This window comes from Paramisgurnus dabryanus, chromosome 18 (genome assembly GCF_030506205.2).
Source record: "Paramisgurnus dabryanus chromosome 18, PD_genome_1.1, whole genome shotgun sequence".
NCBI lineage: Eukaryota > Metazoa > Chordata > Actinopteri > Cypriniformes > Cobitidae > Paramisgurnus > Paramisgurnus dabryanus.
In genome coordinates this window covers 24,378,674-24,397,960 of record NC_133354.1, presented here as the reverse complement: position 1 = coordinate 24,397,960, position 19,287 = coordinate 24,378,674, and the positions used below count along the sequence as shown (strand labels likewise).

The following is a 19,287-nucleotide window of genomic DNA, read 5'->3' as shown; positions in this document are numbered from 1 at the left end:
TGGGGCATTACCCTTTAAAAAGATCCTAAATTAGTGGTTGGCAAAGATTAATTGCATTTAATCGCATACAAAATAAAAGTGAGTTTTGCTTTATATATAAGTGTGTTTTGTGTGTAATATTAAACACACACACACACACACACACACACACACACACATACATGTATACATTTCAGAAAATTGTTATTGTTATTTTATTTATATATAATATACAAAATATATAAAATGAATAAATATACAAATGTAAATGTTTCTTAAATACACACATGAATGCGTGTGTGTGTATGTATGTGTGTGTATATATACACACAGCACACACTTATATATTTTGCAAAAAAATCACTTTTATTTTGTATGTGATCAATCTTTGCCCACCACTAGTACCATTAGCTACAGATATGTAGACCTTTGGTACCAATATGTACCTCTGAGGTACAAAGCTGTATTTTTTGAGTAGATGCATGCATAATAGTAAAACAGGTGAAAACAAGATTTGGTTTTACACAATTTATTTTAGAAACATTTGATGCATAAAAGGCCCAATCAAAATCAAGTCATACAAAAAATCTGTAAACTGAATGGAGTTCACAAAATTTTAAGTAACAAGTGCACCCAACTGAAGCTCAATGGTGAAACAAATAAACTTGCAAGACAGTCGACTAGATGAATTTCCATGATCATACATACAGATCACATTTGAATAGTTGCACTTAACACAGAAATACCATCCACAACACAATATCCCTTACAAACCCCAAAAATATTTAGGTTAAATGCATAGATATCCTTAAAAACAAATTTTAATTTAATAATTGTTAAAATAATACAAACAAACAATGTGTTACTAAGTATTATAAAGAGAGAAGGCTCCCCATACTGTACAGCACTAGAGGGAAATACATAAAGATGGACCAAATGCGTAGCCTATGACACTGCTGCCTTCACTGTCACGGTTCATCCTGAAATAGCAGCGGCACGTCCCTAGACGTCATGTGTCTGGATGTTCAGCTACTTACAGTAAGTGTGAATGAGAAACTGAGAAGGCTGTTAAAGAGGAATGGGCATAACTGCAGCCGTGTGGTCTGCTTGAATATGCTGGCATGGCCGATTTGAAAAAATATACATAGATATTTAAAAGCTTTTTTTTGTTAAGGAAATGCAGTTTTATAGCAACGAGATCCTACACAGTGCAAAGAGGTTCACGACACCGGTTTAGTTCGCACCATTGTATTTTCAAAGTCTCTGTCACGCACCATCATTACATTTTAACTGTAAAAAGTGCATTTGAGATTAGGCAGTAGCACCGCTTGTTGATCATGAGGTCATTTCTAACTGCTGGGATCTCACTTCCTCTTCAATCCGCAGTATTTGCCAGGGCATCCTGCGCCACCTGCAGGAAAACACACAGCTTAGTCACCAACACCACCACCACAAAAAAGGCATTTCAGCAATCTGTAGCCATATAAAGGGGGCTGTCACTTGGGTGGTACCCTTAGAAAAGATCCTAATACGTATTATTTGGTACAGATATTTACTATTGAGATACCAACATACATCCTTTAATAGCAATGTGCTGACTCTGTATGCCTAATAGTTTGATTTCCTTACAGGCTTTTGAGTCATGCATCAAATAAAAGATGAAAATTGAGACCATTTATATTTGCTTAAGTACCTCTTGAGCCTCCTGCACCTAGAAAGCCTTGAAGTGCTGCGTATTTGGCTGCTTTCGCTAGAAAAAAACAGACACAAATGCAGTAAAACACAAAACCACCAGAAACCAATGTGGTCTGTGGATAGCGGATGGGCGTATGCCAACTGTTGATGAGTACTAGTTTTATTTAAAATTTCATTTCACTGGTGTACTGTGTTGGTATCTTACCTTGTTTAGATTTCATTTGGCCACTTCCAGGTCCACCAGCACCACCACCAATTCCTACATTAGATAATGAAAACACTTTCAGTCATCATGCTAAACCAAAGAGATAGTGACTGATGTAATGCACTCGAACAAAGAAATGTCACTTAACCAACCAACATTTATCCGTACACTACAAACATCAAACACCACTTCAGTTTGCATTTTACCTGGATATTGTTGTTGATATGCACCACCGGGACCAACGCCAGTACCGTATCCAGGACCAGCACCACCGGGACCTACACCAGTACCGTATCCAGGACCAGTACCACCGGGACCTACACCAGTACCGTATCCAGGCCCAGCACCACCGGGACCTACACCAGTACCGTATCCAGGCCCAGCACCACCGGGACCTACGCCAGTACCGTATCCAGGCCCAGCACCACCGGGACCTACACCAGTACCGTATCCAGGCCCAGCACCACCGGGACCTACACCAGTACCGTATCCAGCACCACCAGGACCTACGCCAGTACCGTATCCAAGCCCAGCACCACCTGCAAGATATACAGATCCTCTGTAACTTAATATGCAGATGCTGGATCATTCAAAACATTTTATACAAGAAATCAAGAGAAACAAAAGGTGTTTCTGCAAAAGAGAAGGAGGATTTGGGAATGATGTAATGACTGACCTGGCTGATAGCCTTGACCACTCAAAGCACCTGTGCCATAACCTTTAAAAAAATGCATAGGAAACTTAATAAAAATGGTCCATCTGATATAGTTATTATAGTTATTTTTGGACAAAATCATGCAAAATACTGAGTACATTTAATTACCTGGTTTGCCTGGTTTACCAGGTTTCCCTATTCCTGCCCCGGCTTGGTACCTGAGACCTTATAAAAAACAGAATCAACATTATTTAATGTAATTCTTACATGAAATATATCCATATTATGCAGTACTGTGTACTACATATGTAATATATTATTTTTCAAAATATATTATTTATATTGCAAACAATATGAAAAATCAAAAACATCATAGTTTAAGACAACAGTTGAATCCTTATTTAAAGGGGACATATCATCATGAAAATGATGAACCTAGAATGAACCTAGAAAATGTGAAAAAGATCAATGTCCCCTTTAAAATAATTTACCTCCAGTTCCTAAGGGGCTTCCAGGACCTCCCCCTAAACCTCCTTGGACTCCACCCGCTCCTCCAAAACCTCCCACACCTCCTTGTCCACCTAAACCTCCATAACCTACAATATAAACAACATGTCAAATGATATCAACAGCATTATATAATAGCAAATAATTTCAGGACTCTTTTAATTTAATGGTTGTCAGATATTTTCAGATTAACCTAAATCATAATTTATCAAAAAACGTAATTTCCTGAACAATTCTGCACATATTTAGCATCTTTCTACCAGAATTCAAGAATAATTAGTTCTGTAGGTCTATTCATGGGAAATGATCATGTCTCATAAATACAGTACATTGATATTTTACGAAATAAGTACCTGTTTTCCCAGCTCCCATGCCTGCACCTGGATATCTGGCACCTGCACAACAAAACATTATATCAACAATTTATGACCTCACATAAATGTGTACCTAATGCATGTATTAACATTGAAAAGATTTCAGCATTACTTGCAGAGTTTGAATTAAGATACGTGATATCCAACCTTGTCCTCCAACTCCTCCTGGTCCTACTCCTTGACCAGCACCAACTCCTCCAGGACCTCTTCCAGCCCCACCAAATTGTCCAGCTCCTCCATAGCCTGATAAGGTGTGTGATTATTAGTTTTGCATAAACAATAAATGTTTAGGTATTTTATTTATTACAATTTTAGCTTAGATACTTTTGGGTAGTTTAACTGTGTCAGGACCAAAACCAAGCCAAGCTTAAAAAAACGAATTTAAAACATAGTTGTGCGTTTGCAAAATTCCTTTCCTATGAATCTAATTTAGCCATGATATAAAAACAGAAACTTTATTTAAAAGGAAAACAAAGTGTAAATATATAAAATCTAAGAGAGCAACACTTCTCACCAGGACCGCCTTGTCCACCACCATAACCACCCTGACCAGCACCATATCCACCAGGTCCTGCTCCATATCCGCCTGGGCCTCCAAGCCCACCAAGCTGGCCTGCTCCTCCGTAAGCTTTCACCAAAAGCAATAGGGAAATTATGTTTTTCACATTGAATAAAAGCACCATCTAAATGCAGACTGTAAATGAAATAAAAAGAAAGTTTACTGATACCTTTTCCTTGTTTGATGCCCACTGCAGCCCCACTTGGAAACCTGAGGCCTGCGAAACATAATATGATAAAGTTTAGCACAACAAAACCAACATTTTCGATGCTAGTGTGTAAAAAAACAAGAAACTAACTGTACCAGTGCCTGGCTGGATACCACCAGGTCCTAAACTTCCAAATCCACCATAACCTAAATTATAAAGAGGAAATTTACATAACACACGCTTAATTGTAAGTTGTTTACAAGAAATCTATTTAAGTGAATAGCACCTTTATTTTTTCAATTCTACAACATTTAAATTCATCCATAGTGATTAAAAGTATCAAGCACTGTGCAATTAAATGAAGTTTTGCTTTGATTACTTTTGCCTGGTTTCTGTGCTCCAGCGCCTGCACCCCCAGTTAGCGGAGCACCACCTCCTGGAAACAGACCAGCACCTCCTGATAGCGGAGCACCACCTCCTGGAAACAGACCAGCACCTCCTGATAGCGGAGCACCACCTCCTGGAAACAGACCAGCACCTCCTGATAAAGGAGCGCCACCTCCAGGCAGAAGTCCAGCTCCTCCTACTCCACCTGGACCAACACCTCCAACACCAAGAGCTCCTGTTCCATAAGCTGTTAAAAGAAACATGTTTTAATAGTTTCAAACTGAAATACAAACATTTAAATGGTTTAACTAAACAGGCTCAAGATTAATTTCACAGTGTGAAATGCAAATAAATTAGGTGAGGACATTTTTGTCATTTGAGTCAATATTTTAACGGTAAATAACCTTTAGGAGGTTTGACTCCGCCAACTCCTCCTGGACCTCCAGCAACTCCTCCTGGACCAGTGGAAATTCCTCCTGGTCCACCACTGACCCCACCTGGACCACCGCTCACCCTGCCTGGTCCTCCATCAATAGTGCCTGGAGTATCTCCACGTCCAGCTACAACATGACCACTAGAAGTTGCAGTGCCTACAACAGAATAAATAAAATAGAATGCATAACCAAACAGGTTAAGTTTTTTTTTTCTCTATAGATTCGTTAAGAGTAATGGGTATAGAGTACCTGGTGATGTTAATGGTGTGACCTGTGGTAGGGTTCCACTAACATCAACTCCTAAGGAGCACAAATGTATTTATGTTAGAATGTATAGTTAACTTTAGATATAGATTTAAACGTTAGTTTTAAGATTATAATTAGTATTTGAATGTTATCCATAGCTTCACAATCCTGTGAGACCAAACAATTCGCTCTTTTATTCGGTCTCCCGAATGACAGTGGTCACGACTTGAACTTGACAGTTTTGACCGGAAGTGAATTGTTATCTGCTCTTTTGACGTAAGTGTTTAAATTTTTTGAATACTTAAAAATTTTGTTTGCATAAACTTAAAAGCTTAATAATTTCCAAATCCAAAATAATCCGTTTTAATATACTGTTTAGTAGCAACTACATCCGCATGTAAGAGACTCATCCACCGCTAGAGGGAGCTGCAACATTAGCGCCTGCCTGTGACTTAAACACGATGAAGGTGAGTCAAATACGGGAAATAAATATCTTTATATGTTTAAAAAAATTATTCCTGTTCCAACTACAGACGTTAAGAATATTATATTGAGTTTAGTGACCATCTGTTTGTCATTATATAATTATTTTATTATTTTTTAAGTTGAACTCATATCTTACCCTCTGGTGCTCCTGTTCCACCTGTAAAGGTAAGGTTGTGTTTTCAGTTAACTTAATTTTATTTGGACTAACTATCAATAATAAAACATAAATTATTACAAACCTGGAGCAGTTCTATCTGAAAGTAAAATATAAACATTTGGTAATTAATTTCATACATTTTAGCACAACACCTTTAAACACTTTATAAGCTCTCATTAATAATTTCGAACCTACACACATTTCTTCCTGTGTACAACAAATTAAAAGCAGTCTGTGATACTTCACACTATGGCTGTGTACGAAATCGCATACTGTGACAGTAGGTACTGAATTAGATGAAGTACTAATTGACCATAAAAACAGTAGGTACTATGGATAGTATGAATGAATTCAGATGTACTACATCTGCCATATTGATACATCACGTGACATACGTCGTCATAATAACAAGGTAGTCGTTAACTGGAATGACGTTGAACCAGTGCAATTTAAACATAATATATGTATTTGCATTTGAATAGAGCAGCATTACGGCTTTTGGAAATTTTTTAACAACGCCCCTTCTTCTTTGGATAACTCCTCTCCTGGGAGATCACGGGATAGCAAAGTGTCTATTAAATGAACTCTTCGGTTCAAAGTAGTAGGCCATCTGGGTACTTTCCGCCTACTGTTATTCAAATACTATGAATTCGGACAAACTACTTGTCTCGCCTACTACTATATAGTATGGAAGTAGGTGGTTTCGAACGCAGCCAATGACTCAATGAATGGTGTGCAGTTGGCCAGATATTGTGTTTAAATCATTTATCACCATAATCATTATTAAATGTGAGTTACAGCCAAAATCCAACAGATGAAAGGTGTACCTGAAATGGGTGATCCTGTCCCATTAACGCCATCAAATAAATCAATTTCAGTCTGCGCACCAGTAACACCTTCAATGACAAACAAAAACAGAAAAAATACAAGGCCAGTAAACACCACTTAAATTCCAGAATTTGACCACTTTGGACTCATCCAGTTAACATTAGGCAGTAAACTAATTTCTATGTTGCTAATTTCTATATATTTATTTAGGAGACACCTAAAGTGCCAAGTTTAGAGTACGAGCAGGATTAGTACACAAGCTAGAGCAGAAGTTATTTTTTTAAGATGAGATATAGTGGGGGTTTTGTTTATGGTTGTGGATCAGTCAGGTGTTTGCAGAAGAGCTGTGGTCTCAGCAGATTGGGTGAAGGTCGGCAGCTCATTCCACCAAAAAGGAACAGAAAGGGTGAAGGTTTTTGATTAAATGCATACCTTCACCCGGACCACCTTCAACAGACCCACCTGATCCTTCTATTGATCCTCCAGATTCTGTGAAGTTAAAATGATAATAAACTAACAGCTAAAAGGTGAAAACACCTGCTAATTTTCTCAAAATATCAAAAGGACAATTGTCAAAATCCAGATGCTAACTAGCATTTTTGCATCATGAATTATCCTTCCTGTTTGGCCTACAAATTGATAATCTAAAAACATCTTTACACAGGACCCTTTTTTTATTTTTCCCACTGTTAACTAGCTGTGTATGGATTGCATTAAAAGAAAAGTGACCAAGTGTTCTTACCAGTCTTGGGAGCTTTTGTTCCACCTGCATGTTCAACAAAATATTGCAATTACAATTTGGGAGCGAAAGTAAATATATAAAGTTATTCTGGAAAAAGTTATATAAACTCTTTATTTCATCATGACACTTTTCTTAAGAATTTTATATGTCGTGCTGAAGCAAGAATAACTCACCTGGACCACTGGTTCCACCATCAGGGCTGCTGATCACTGATGACAGGTAAGACTCATAGTTATGACACTGTTATGGATACTACACCCAAGCATATTGTTATATATTGTTATTAAGGACATTCCAAATGAACTGCATTACCGCCATCAACTCCAGCTTTAGATTGATTTGTACTGGTAGACGCTGAACTGGCTGGAATAGGTGTTCCTCCAAGCACACCACCTGGATTTAAAATGAGAATTGGAATAAAACAATAAAAAAATATCTTTTTGGCTTTATTCCCTGGAACTGTTTAGTTAAGTTAACTTTAGTTTTGTCCTTTTTCTCCAGTAACTAATCACCCACCAGTTCCAGGTCTAATTCCAGCGCCTGTGGCCCCAGCTCCACCTGTTCCTGGTACTAACACACCTGACACACTTCCAGCCCCGGGTTGCCCTTTTTTTAAAACACATACATGAGGTTAAACCTTAGTCTTTATTATAGTCTTTGAAGTATTAAAGGTAAATTGTTTACCATATTTAGGTGGTTTTTGTCCACCTCCATAACCTTTAGATTGAAAGATGACAAAACAGCAGTTTCACCAAACAATTAAAAACTAAACTGTTCGGTTATCATTTTAAAGTCTAAGAACATTTTTAAATCTTCACCTCCAAACCCCCCATATACAGTGCCAATGCCTCCAGGCAGAACTGAAACAGAGAAGTAGTTGATTTTTGAAGTTCTTCAAATATGTATGAAGTTCTTGTATTAGCTTTGTAAACTACTGTAACTATTACAGACTTTTAAATTACCTCCAGCCCCTGTCCCATAGCCAGGTACAAGCCCACCTCCTGTTCCAACAGCACCATAACCACCAGCTGGCCCTCCTCCTGCTCCAACTCCTCCAGCGGGACCTGTTCCCACCCTACCCTGCAGACCAATTCCTGGAGAACCTGCACCGCCAGCAGCACCTACACAGTGATTTTGAAAAAACTTTAAAACTGACCACTTATAATTTTGTTGATTAACTACATGCTTTAAAATATCTTACCATATTTTAAGGCCTTGGGTCCACCTGGATATGCTGCATTTGAAGTCAGATGAAAGAAAATCAATGCAATTTAGCAGTGAAAAAAGAACATACAACACCTAAATTGCATATATAATGTAATGTCAGCATGCCTCCAGAGCCAGGTCCATATCCTCCAGCAGGTACACCTCCTGGCCCATAACCACCAACAGGCACACCTCCTGGTCCATAACCACTGACTGGTGCCCCTCCTGGTCCATAACCACTGACTGGTGCCCCTCCAGGTCCATAACCACTGACTGGTGCCCCTCCTGGTCCATAACCACTGACTGGTGCCCCTCCAGGTCCATAACCACTGACTGGTGCCCCTCCTGGTCCATAACCACCAGCTGGTGCTCCTCCAGGTCCAGTTCCTCCTACACCTGTTCCAGCACCAAGTGCTCCTCCTAACCCTACAGGCAATCCGGTTCCACCAGCTCCACCAGGAACACCTTTTTGATTATGAAATGTATGGATAAAGTGTAATTTGTGGTATATTTCTACATGGACTCTAAATTTAGACAAAGAATATTTATACTTTCCCTACCATATTTGCGAGCTTTGGCCGCAGCATATCCTAGAATTTAAAAAGTCAGTATTAGCGCAGTGATGTTGCATTGCTTTTTTAGCAATGTACAATTCATGTTTGCTGTGACTCCTTAAGACTTATAGCTAAGACCAGTATTTATTTGTCAGGCCACTTCTTAGCCTTAAAACCCCACCTGTGCTTCTGCTGGAACAAGCTCTTAATCTTACACCACTTTCTACCTTTTACTACACTGACAACTAGTTACGTCACAAGAGGACAAGAAGATCTGAGCATGGACTTCAAAATCTTCACCTATGTCATTCACCTGCTTGAAAATGCATTGATGGCCCTGAAGTTAAACAGCTTCTGTAATGATTTGGAAGATGACTGAGGAATTTGACAGCTACCCCATGCATATGAGACATAGAGCCAGAGCATGTTTCCATTTTCAACTGTGCAAAAGCTTAATAGTATTGTACCAGCAATGTGGTCATAAAATATACCCTCTTGAAGTCTGGAACTATAGATAAAGGCTACTACAAGAGCACCAATTAGCTCAGCTTTCCAAGAGCTTGTTCTTCCACAACTATTAAGAATTGCATTATTTATCAGTGGGCACACCAATTTACCTCCAGGTCCATAGCCACCACCTGGAAAGACTCCTTGTCCAGGTCCGAAACCTGCTCCACCGGGTCCCACACCAGCACCTGGTCCCACACCAGCACCTGGTCCAACACCAGCACCTGGTCCAAAACCAGCACCTGGTCCAAAACCAGCACCTGGTCCAACACCAGCTCCTGGTCCCACACCAGCTCCTGGTCCATATCCTGCAATGCATCAGAGAATTTAATATTAATAACTCCAAAACCTGCTATACATCTTACATGATAAAATATGACTGTAGATACCAAAGCCAGGCAGTCCTCCAGCTCCACCCCCAGGAAGTCCTCCAGCACCTCCACCAGGAAAACCACCAAGTCCACTTCCAGGTTGTACACCAGTCCCAAGTCCACCTCCACCTGGCAGGCCTCCAGTACCCAAAGCCCCGCCAGATCTTCCAAGCTGAGCTGCAACAGAAATATGATAATATTCTATTCTATGACTGGAATAAATTATCAATACTTTCAAGATGGAGCTCAGAAGACAAATTATGGGTACATTTATCTCATTTTACCTATATATTGTTTAATTTTGTGTTTGTAGGTGTATATGATTTCTATCCAATTTACTCTACAAGACAGGTAAAATAGGACAGGGCTCCTTAACCACTGTTTCTGGGTATTTACATTTATAATGAATACATTAACATTTACAGCATTTACATTTATGCATTGCACACCAACATATATATATTATTGTAACATGCTGAATGTATGGTGTTTTACCATATTTTCTGGCTTTTGCTGCAGCATATCCTGAAACATTAACACATTGTAGACATTACTATGCTGTTAATGACAATATACATTTTTAAATAATACATTTACGCTATCTACCTTCAGGACTAACTCCAGGCCCAGACCCAAGACCACCAGTTCCTAAACCAGAACCGAAGGGTCCACCAAGACCACCCACTCCAGATCCAGGAAGTCCTCCAGCTCCAACACCACCTACTCCCAAACCAGAACCAGGAAGTCCTCCAGCTCCAACACCACCCACTCCAGAACCAGGAAGTCCTCCAGCTCCAAACCCACCCACTCCAGAACCAGGAAGTCCTCCAGCTCCAAACCCACCCACTCCAGAACCAGGAAGTCCTCCAGCTCCAAGACCACCCATTCCTAAACCAGAACCAGGAAGTCCCCCAGCTCCAGTTCCTATCCCTGAAGCTGAAAAATAAACAACCCAAAATTAGAATTTAGAAAAGTAGATTTTTTCCCTTTTTTGTGGAGTTTAGCTTGAATCTTGAGGTTTTCTTACCATATTTACGAGCTTTTGCCGCAGCTCCTGGTGACAGAGAAAACATGGATATTAGAAGACTTCAGAAAGTTTGATTGATTTTTATTTCATAATCCAAGAATCCAAATCATATCATTCAAATATTTACCACCAGGATAGGCACCACCAGCTCCAGGAATGAAGCCAGAGCCTGGAACGCCACCTGCACCTGGAACGCCACCTGCACCTGGAACGCCACCTGCACCTGGAACGCCACCTGCACCTGGAACGCCACCTGCACCTGGAAAGCCACCTGCACCTGGAAAGCCACCTACTCCAGGTACGCCGCCAGCACCAGGTACGCCGCCAGCACCAGGTATGCCGCCAGCACCAGGTACACCACCAGCACCAGGTACGCCACCTAGTCCAGGTACGCCGCCAGCACCAGGTATGCCACCAGCACCTGGTACACCTCCTGTACCAAGTCCACCACCTAGTCCAGACACACCACCAGCCCCTGAAAAGCAAAATTACAAAATCAAATTGGCAAACCCTGTTCTAAAAAACTGTTAAATGGTAAAAGTATTCTTCTCATATAGACTTTACATTTTGTATGGGCTTACCATACTTGGCAGCTTTGGCCTGAGACTTTGCAGCACCTTGAATAAGGTAGAAATAGAAAATTCCATTAATAAGCTTTTAAAAATAAATCTCTTTTGAAACAATGAGTGGTTTAGCTACATTTATTAGCCGTGCCATAACTGCTGAAGGCCAAATATGATATATGATAAAAACTCTCTATATGAATATTCACTAATCTAATTGATCTAACATAAATAACTAAAGGGGTTATATGAATTAATCAATACATGGGGGGGGGGTTCACAGTATTTATAATAGTTTTTTTCGAACATGGGTATATCTTACGTAGCATGGGTAGACCTTAAATATAATTTCTTTTATGGACACTTTCCCTGGAAAAACACGCCCACACGTCAATCAGTGGGAGAGCGAAAACCAAGGGTGCTAGAAGTCACTTTATGTGACAGCTTTGTTTTATATCAAAACTCAACAATGGCACAAAAGAAGTGTGTTTTTGGATGTAAGGAAAAAGTAAGCCAGCCTTATGGAAACAATAGATATAGTTTGTTTATCCGGGGTACCAGCAGAGTTTTGCGTGTGTGTCTTTAACGCTGGATTTCGTTGAAAAGTCCCAACCGGGACATGAGTTGCAATCGGCTAGTTAGAATTCTGTGTTATGCTGATCTGTCTTTTATAAATCTTATAAAGACTCTTTGGAGATATAAAGGATGTAATACTACTCTAGGTACTCAAGATTAACACCAGATATGCAGAAACAGAGTGTGTTATAGGAGCTTTAATAAATGTTCGTTGATACCTCCAGACTTTGGTGATATGAGTGGATATCCCCGGAACACGCCTGGTAATTGTTGACCAAAGCCTCCACGGACTCCTTCATCATGACAAAAGACAAAAATTTAGCTTATTATGGTAGACAAGCATACTTTTCTTAGCGAGTTGTTCTTTTAATTACTTTATATCTTACCGTTGGCTCCGAGTGCATCTTGACCAACCTGACCTGTAAAAATTTGAGAAAGAATTCAATTTGATTGCTCGATAAATAAATGCATTTACCAGTGGTTAACATAAGCTTACCAGTTTGAGATCCAGTAGCTACACCTGGCAAAACACCTCTACCACCAAAACCTTCAAATAAAAACAAAAATTAAGTGCTGGTGATAGGTGCAAATAAATCTAAGAACACCTAAACTTCTTAATTAAGGTTGAAAAATACAGAAACATGAAATATTTACTCACCTTGATCAGGAACTATACCTCCTTGGTATAGCCCAGGTATCCCAATGCCTTGTTGAGGGATTGCAAATAGAGAAAATACAAAATCAGTGCTTACTCATGAAAGGTTCATTAAAGGGACATTCCACTTTTTTTGAAAATATGCTAATTTTCCAGCTCCCCTAGTTAAATATTTGATTCTTACAGTTTTAAAATCCATTCAGCTGATCTCCCGGTCTGGCACTAGCACTTTTAGCATAGCTTAGCACAATCCAGGGAATCGGATTAGACCATTAGCATTGCTCTACAAATAACCAAAGAGTTTTGATATTTGTCCTATTTTAAACTTGACTGTTCTGTAGTTACATCATATACTAAGGCCGACAGAAAATTACAAGCTCCAGCAGATATGGCTAGGAACTATACTCTCAAACTGGTGTAATAATCAGTGACTTTGCTGATGTAACATGGCTGCAGCACGTGTAGTGATATTACGCAGCAGCCAAAAATAGTCCACTTGGTCACTTTCAATGGCAGGAGACTATTTTCGGGCAGTGCTTAATATCACTACGCCTGCTGCAGCCATGTTACATTAGGGGAGCTGGAAAATGAGCATATTTTCAAAAAAAGTTAAATGTCCCTTTAAAGCTGTTTTATCTACAAAAGTTACCTGGTACTGGTGCCTTTCCAGGCTTTCCGACTTTGCCCCCAGTTCCTACCCCAGTTCCAGGACCCGGTATTCCAGTTTGAGGGAGAAATGGTGCTAGGATCATTAAAGGATTTAAAGGTTATAAATTATTGATAAACATAATGATCACTTTATAAACAAATTTACCCTACCTCCACCTGGTCCAACACCTGTTCCACCAAGCCCAGTTCCAGTGCCTCCAGGTCCAACTCCTGCCCCACCTGGTCCAAATCCTGCCCCACCTGGACCAACTCCTGCACCACTTGGTCCAAATCCTGCCCCACCTGGACCAACTCCTGCACCACTTGGTCCAAATCCTGCCCCACCTGGACCAACTCCTGCACCACCTGCTCCAAATCCAGTCCCACCAAATCCTGGCCCAAAGCCCCCAGGCCCACCATATCCTAAAAGTTTGGCAATAAAGTTTCTCTGAAATTCATGAAGAAGCTCTACAATCTCAGCTAATGTACTCTGTGTAATCTGCTTTACAAGGTAAATATGTACAGCAGTGGTCACCAATCCTGGTCCTGGAGGGGCGATGTCTTTGCAGAGTTTAGCTCCAATTAAGCTAATTAAGGTGCTTCAGGTGTGTTTGATTAGGGTTGGAGCTAAACTCTGTAGAGGCACTGGCTCTTCAAGAACCGGGATTGGTGACCCCTGATGTCCATACATGGCCATAAACATGACCACAGAGTTCCTGAATATGTACTAAGCATTAGCATTATCTTTTTTATTAAACCAAGTCTTTGGCACAGATGAATCTTAATGAATAAACATAAACATTGTTCAATGTAGAATGCAACATATTTTGTGCCTTAGTGCAAAGAATAATAGCTACTAAAATTAATGATCTATTACATTTATAGAAAACATTAGACAACATTTATAACTGATGAAAATTGTGATCATTTACACGGTGTGTCTACTCGAAAGAAAAAAAATAGAATAGTTTTTAATCCTACCTGGTATCCCAGGTTTTCTGCCTCCTGCTCCTGTTACAGTGAAGAATTTATGAATGTTGATACATACGCAGGTAAGCAAAGAAACACATAACAGAAAGGCAGTAAAAAGGCATTTAATATTAAAAAAGCCTTACCAGGTCCAACACCACCCGGTCCAACGCCACCCGGTCCAACGCCACCAGGTCCAACCCCACCAGGTCCAAAGCCACCTGGTCCAACGCCACCAGGTCCAACGCCACCAGGTCCAAAGCCACCAGGTCCAAAGCCACCAGGTCCAACGCCACCAGGTCCAACGCCCCCAGATCCAACGCCCCCAGGTCCAACACCTCCTGGGCCATAACCACCTTTAATAATGCACAAAATTGTTTATAAATATTTTATATATAGGAACACTAAAGCTATCAAAAACTTAAACTGATTTTTAAATCTGCAAGGTTAACACATTTCAAGTACTAACCTATTTTGGGGGGCTTTCCACCCACACCTAAAAGCAAGAAAAAATAACTGTGTTAAGCAAAACATAATGTACTGTATTTAGAAATACTTTTAGAGAGTAATTAAATATAGATACTGTAATTTAGTTTAGTTTTATTTCTTACCTCTTCCTACTCCTCCAAGCCCGACTCCACCAGGGCCATAGCCTCCAACACCAGTCCCCACACCAGCAGGGCTTAACCCACCAGAACCCAAACCAGTGCCTAGACCTGCACCACCTAGACCAAGAAAAAAATGTATTGATTGCATTTTGCACCCTAACCAATCAAATACATCCTGCTTTAGTATAATAGTTAAGACTGAATACAAATTATTAGTAAGAATTCTGAAAGTTTCTTCCAAATATGTTTGGTTAGTAGCCCACCAGGTACTAAGCCTCCAGTGCCAGTACCACCTGGCCTGAGTCCAAGGCCTCCAACACCCCCAATACCTCCAGTTCCAAGAGTGATGGGAATACCTTGACCCCCATATCCTGTGTGTTAAAGCAAAACTGATGTCAAATTACAGCAAAATGTCATTTAATTAATGTGTGCAGTTGGTCACTATACAAATTGCAATTATACAGAAAACATTTTATGACTATTGATGTCTTGATGCTCACCTGGTTTGGGAGGTTTGCCACCAGCACCTAAAGACAAATGCAACATTTAAAAAAAATGCTTTTAAATGTAAAAAAAATAGTTGTTTGGGTAAAGAACACTTTTAGCCATCTGTTTTTCATAAACCATGGTTTGCACTGTTATTATACAGTAATTACTAAATTACTTTATATCAGATATTACCAAGGCCTGCAGTTCCGAAACCAGGTCCAATCCCTGTTCCACCTGGTCCAATGCCACCAGGTCCAAAGCCTCCTTGTCCAAAGCCTCCTGGTCCTACGCCACCAGGTCCTACGCCACCAGGTCCAACTCCACCAGGTCTAACGCCACCAGGTCCAACGCCACCAGGTCCAATGCCTCCTGGTCCAATGCCTCCTGGTCCAACGCCTGATAGACCTCCATATCCTCCTGTAATATGGCAAATAAACCTTTAGCCTGCCTTTATTGGCCTAATATAGATCTAATTTGGGCATTTGCGAAAAAATTGCCATACCACTAGTATAATCTACATTGTTCAATGTATATTTCTTCTATGGACAGTTTTTAATAATAATATTATTAATCAAGAATTTAACATGCTTCTAAAACATACCTGTTTTAGGTGGTTTGACAAATTGCCCTGTGAAAAAAAGATCACATTTGGTATTTTAGGAGTAATTCATTTTCCACTCTTGATAATGTGCCACTTCCTATCACTTATTGTTTGTGTTCTAAAATATGTTCCTTTAGATTCTGCATCAATGGTTTATGGTACACTAAAAAAGTGAATAAAATTGCATCCACCTGATCCAAGGCCTCCAGCGCCTAGTCCACCAGCACCAAGTCCTCCTGTACCCAGCCCTCCACCTCCTTGCCCAGGACCAGTACCATAACCACCAGGCCCAGTACCAAAACCACCAGGCCCAACTCCCCCTGAACCTCCAGGGCCAATTCCTCCAACACCCAGTCCCCCAGGACCTACACCACCACCTCCAAAGCCTGTCACAAATTAGATAAGTAAAGTACAAACAAAAATGTTTAATACCTGCAGACAGGTCATAATGCATACTTAGATTTCAAACTAAAGTTAATGACAAACATGCAGGAACAGTACTTTCCTCCTGTTTTTCCTGGTGACAGACCAGTAATTTCACCGACTCCTGCTTTAAATATTGTAATGACTGAGTCTTACAATATTTAGCAATGGACCTATGTGTTATGTACTCACTCAGTATAACTATTGTAGTCTGACCAAGCCAATGTTGTCTTTAGCACATTGTACATTATTGTATGCATTTGTAATGTTAGCAAACTGTGAAAATAAGTTATTTATTAGTTATATTACACTAAGGCACCAGACAGGACAATCAACGCACTGGCATTCTATAGATATTTATTACACTCTAAATAGTTATTTTGAAAGAATACCATAAATACCCACCGGATCCAGGTCTGATTCCAATTCCAGTTCCTGGCCCTGTTCCTGCACCTACACCAGCACCTAATCCAGGTCCACCCCCTCCACCAGCTGGCAGGAAGACTCCTGAGATAAAAAAAAATTTGTATTAATATTTTTTGAGATATTTGTTAAAGTCTGATGTCAGACAAGGATATAAAGATGACTTTCAGGGAGTCATGGCCTAATGGTTAGAGAGTTGGGCTTATAACCCAAAGGTTGCTGGTTTGAGTCTCATTGATCAAAGGTTACAACTGATGTGCCCTTGATCAAGGTATGTTTTCCCCAATTGCTCCCAGGGCGCTGCAGTGATAGCTGCCAACTGCTCCAGATGTATGTTTATACTTTAAAGTCACTTCACTGTACTTTAGTTGTGATCATTTGTGTGCTTTACTACTAACTATAACATTTTAACTAATAGGAAAAGCATTAAGATAATTTCAGGAGAGCTTGCCAAAATAATTAGAGAATACAAAGATATCATGTGAAACAGGATGACATTTTATGATAAGTAATTTGAAACAGATACACACATGCAAACTGTAAAACCTGCTCTCAAGCAAAACTGTGAACATGATTTTGGATTTGTGATGCAATCCCATATTTTTTTTAAGTTGTTATGCCTGGTGGTGCATATTAGTACCTCACTCCTGTAACACATTACCAGTTTATGAAGACAATTCAGTCTTTTACTCAGTACTGATGCCACATACCCAGGGGCTTATAACTACCCTCCACATCTTTCATGTGATCCCTCAAACAACACTGAATATGTTACCACATGAGGTCGTGTTTGCGTGTTCTCTTTCCTGAGTCACAGGAATGGTTAAGATTTAAAGGGATTGGGAAACACAAAATAGACTTGAATCACATGGAGAGTAAAATTCTTGACCCTGTCCAAGAGCTCTAAATTATAAAGCAAAAGTCCTTTCTTCAATAATCCCATTGGGAAAAGCTTTGAGGTTGTTATTGTATGATGTAATAATCTGGACTAGAACATTGTTTTAGACTGTTCCTTCTCCAAAATAAAACACGACATGTGGGAAACAAGTTGCAATGTCTATTAACATATGCTCAAACAGTCACATTAACAATGATTATGTTTATGATTAAACACCTGTACAAAACTACCTAATAAATACCTGAATAAGATATCAAATACCTAATAGTCAGCTTGTTGCTTTCCCTTAGTAAATTTTTGCAGGAAATGGACCTCAGATGTTGCATTGATACACACAACAAACTAAACTTTAGCAATACACTCCAGCATTCCCGAACTTTTGATATACTGTAGCTTGCTCATTTTTTACCCTATATTTCTCTCCACAACATTGAGAATTCGGATAACACAATGCAAAACCATTTTAACTGTAGTCATGGACTCAACAGTGTGAATGTGGGATGCTGTTGTTGCCATGGCTGCAGTACACCTGTAATGCAATAAGATAGAAAACCCCAAAATAGAAGTTTGAAGACAGCTTACCTCCTTGAAGGGAGGGTCTACACAAGACCAGCAGAAGAAATCCTTGGAAAAGCAGAAGTACCTTTCTCCCAACCATTCTGCTTCCTAATACCCCTCTCCACTCCTAAACTGAGGGTTTTATCCCCCAAATGCAAATCATTGCACACCCATGTCTTGAACAAGAAGGATAAGGGGTGGGTGGGTGTTTGGGTTGGTGCAGGGGGGGGGTCAGTATGAGGTATTAAAAAAAGAAAGTTAGGTTGAAGAAACACTACGTAATTAGGGAAACCAACACACTTGGGTCTTGTACAGTACATTATGTATATTCAGACCCCACCCCTAATCTCCCCCAAACGACTGGTGAGTTCACTTCTGCCAACACGAGTCAAAGGCTTGGCCACAAAACAGAGAAAGATATTCAGGGACACAGAGAGAGAGAGAAAGAAAAAAAATGAGAAAATTTACCATTCTACCTCACCAAGAGAAATGTCGCCTGCCAGATATTCTCTTGGAGTCCAACATTTCTTTCTTCAATCAAAAGCAGACACAAATCACATCAGATAAGGTTTTGATGTGATATATTCCTGTCCTGCCTACGGGGGAGTAAGTAACATTTAAGGAGCAGAACCATCATTCACTCATTCACGGAGGAAGAGAATCCCACCTCGGAGGTTTAAGGTCCCTTGGCCAGGCTCCAGTTATCAGTATGGGTCCTTGAGGAATGAAATCATGTGAGTGATGAAAAACATGAAATGGGCGTGCATTAGAGCACATTATTAAAAGTTGACAACAGCGAATTTAATAAA

At 39.9% G+C, this 19,287-nt stretch overlaps 1 protein-coding gene across 15 annotated transcripts; it reads right to left on the bottom strand.

Annotated features, from left to right (window-relative positions):
- Window positions 1-492: 492 nt before the first annotated feature.
- On the bottom strand, window positions 493-18,661 carry elnb (elastin b). Of its 15 annotated transcripts, none has more exons than XM_065287410.1 (54): window positions 18,503-18,661; window positions 17,005-17,106; window positions 16,368-16,562; window positions 16,177-16,203; window positions 15,768-15,992; window positions 15,587-15,613; window positions 15,350-15,457; window positions 15,090-15,203; window positions 14,948-14,974; window positions 14,625-14,834; window positions 14,491-14,520; window positions 13,681-13,932; window positions 13,511-13,603; window positions 12,865-12,912; window positions 12,703-12,753; window positions 12,593-12,625; window positions 12,425-12,499; window positions 11,649-11,684; window positions 11,195-11,542; window positions 11,068-11,094; window positions 10,647-10,976; window positions 10,536-10,565; window positions 10,059-10,217; window positions 9,780-9,977; window positions 9,169-9,198; window positions 8,735-9,073; window positions 8,604-8,636; window positions 8,365-8,523; window positions 8,221-8,262; window positions 8,087-8,119; window positions 7,919-8,008; window positions 7,715-7,795; window positions 7,576-7,611; window positions 7,403-7,426; window positions 7,123-7,149; window positions 6,660-6,728; window positions 5,915-5,929; window positions 5,812-5,832; window positions 5,193-5,243; window positions 4,914-5,099; window positions 4,661-4,756; window positions 4,502-4,618; window positions 4,278-4,328; window positions 4,144-4,191; window positions 3,930-4,043; window positions 3,563-3,658; window positions 3,395-3,436; window positions 3,026-3,130; window positions 2,703-2,759; window positions 2,556-2,597; window positions 2,086-2,418; window positions 1,880-1,933; window positions 1,673-1,729; window positions 493-1,390 (listed from the first exon to the last, which is right to left on the bottom strand). In XM_065287410.1, exons 1-54 carry the CDS (start codon window positions 18,576-18,578, stop codon window positions 1,344-1,346), a joined length of 5,316 nt encoding a protein of 1,771 aa, XP_065143482.1. In that variant the 5' UTR covers window positions 18,579-18,661; the 3' UTR covers window positions 493-1,343. The 15 variants fall into 15 exon arrangements, with proteins under 15 accessions (XP_065143482.1, XP_065143480.1, XP_065143471.1 ...); XM_065287408.1 differs by having other exon boundaries at window positions 4,502-4,756; window positions 9,780-9,875; window positions 9,912-9,977; XM_065287399.1 differs by having other exon boundaries at window positions 4,502-4,756.
- Between the last annotated feature and the right edge of the window lie 626 nt (window positions 18,662-19,287).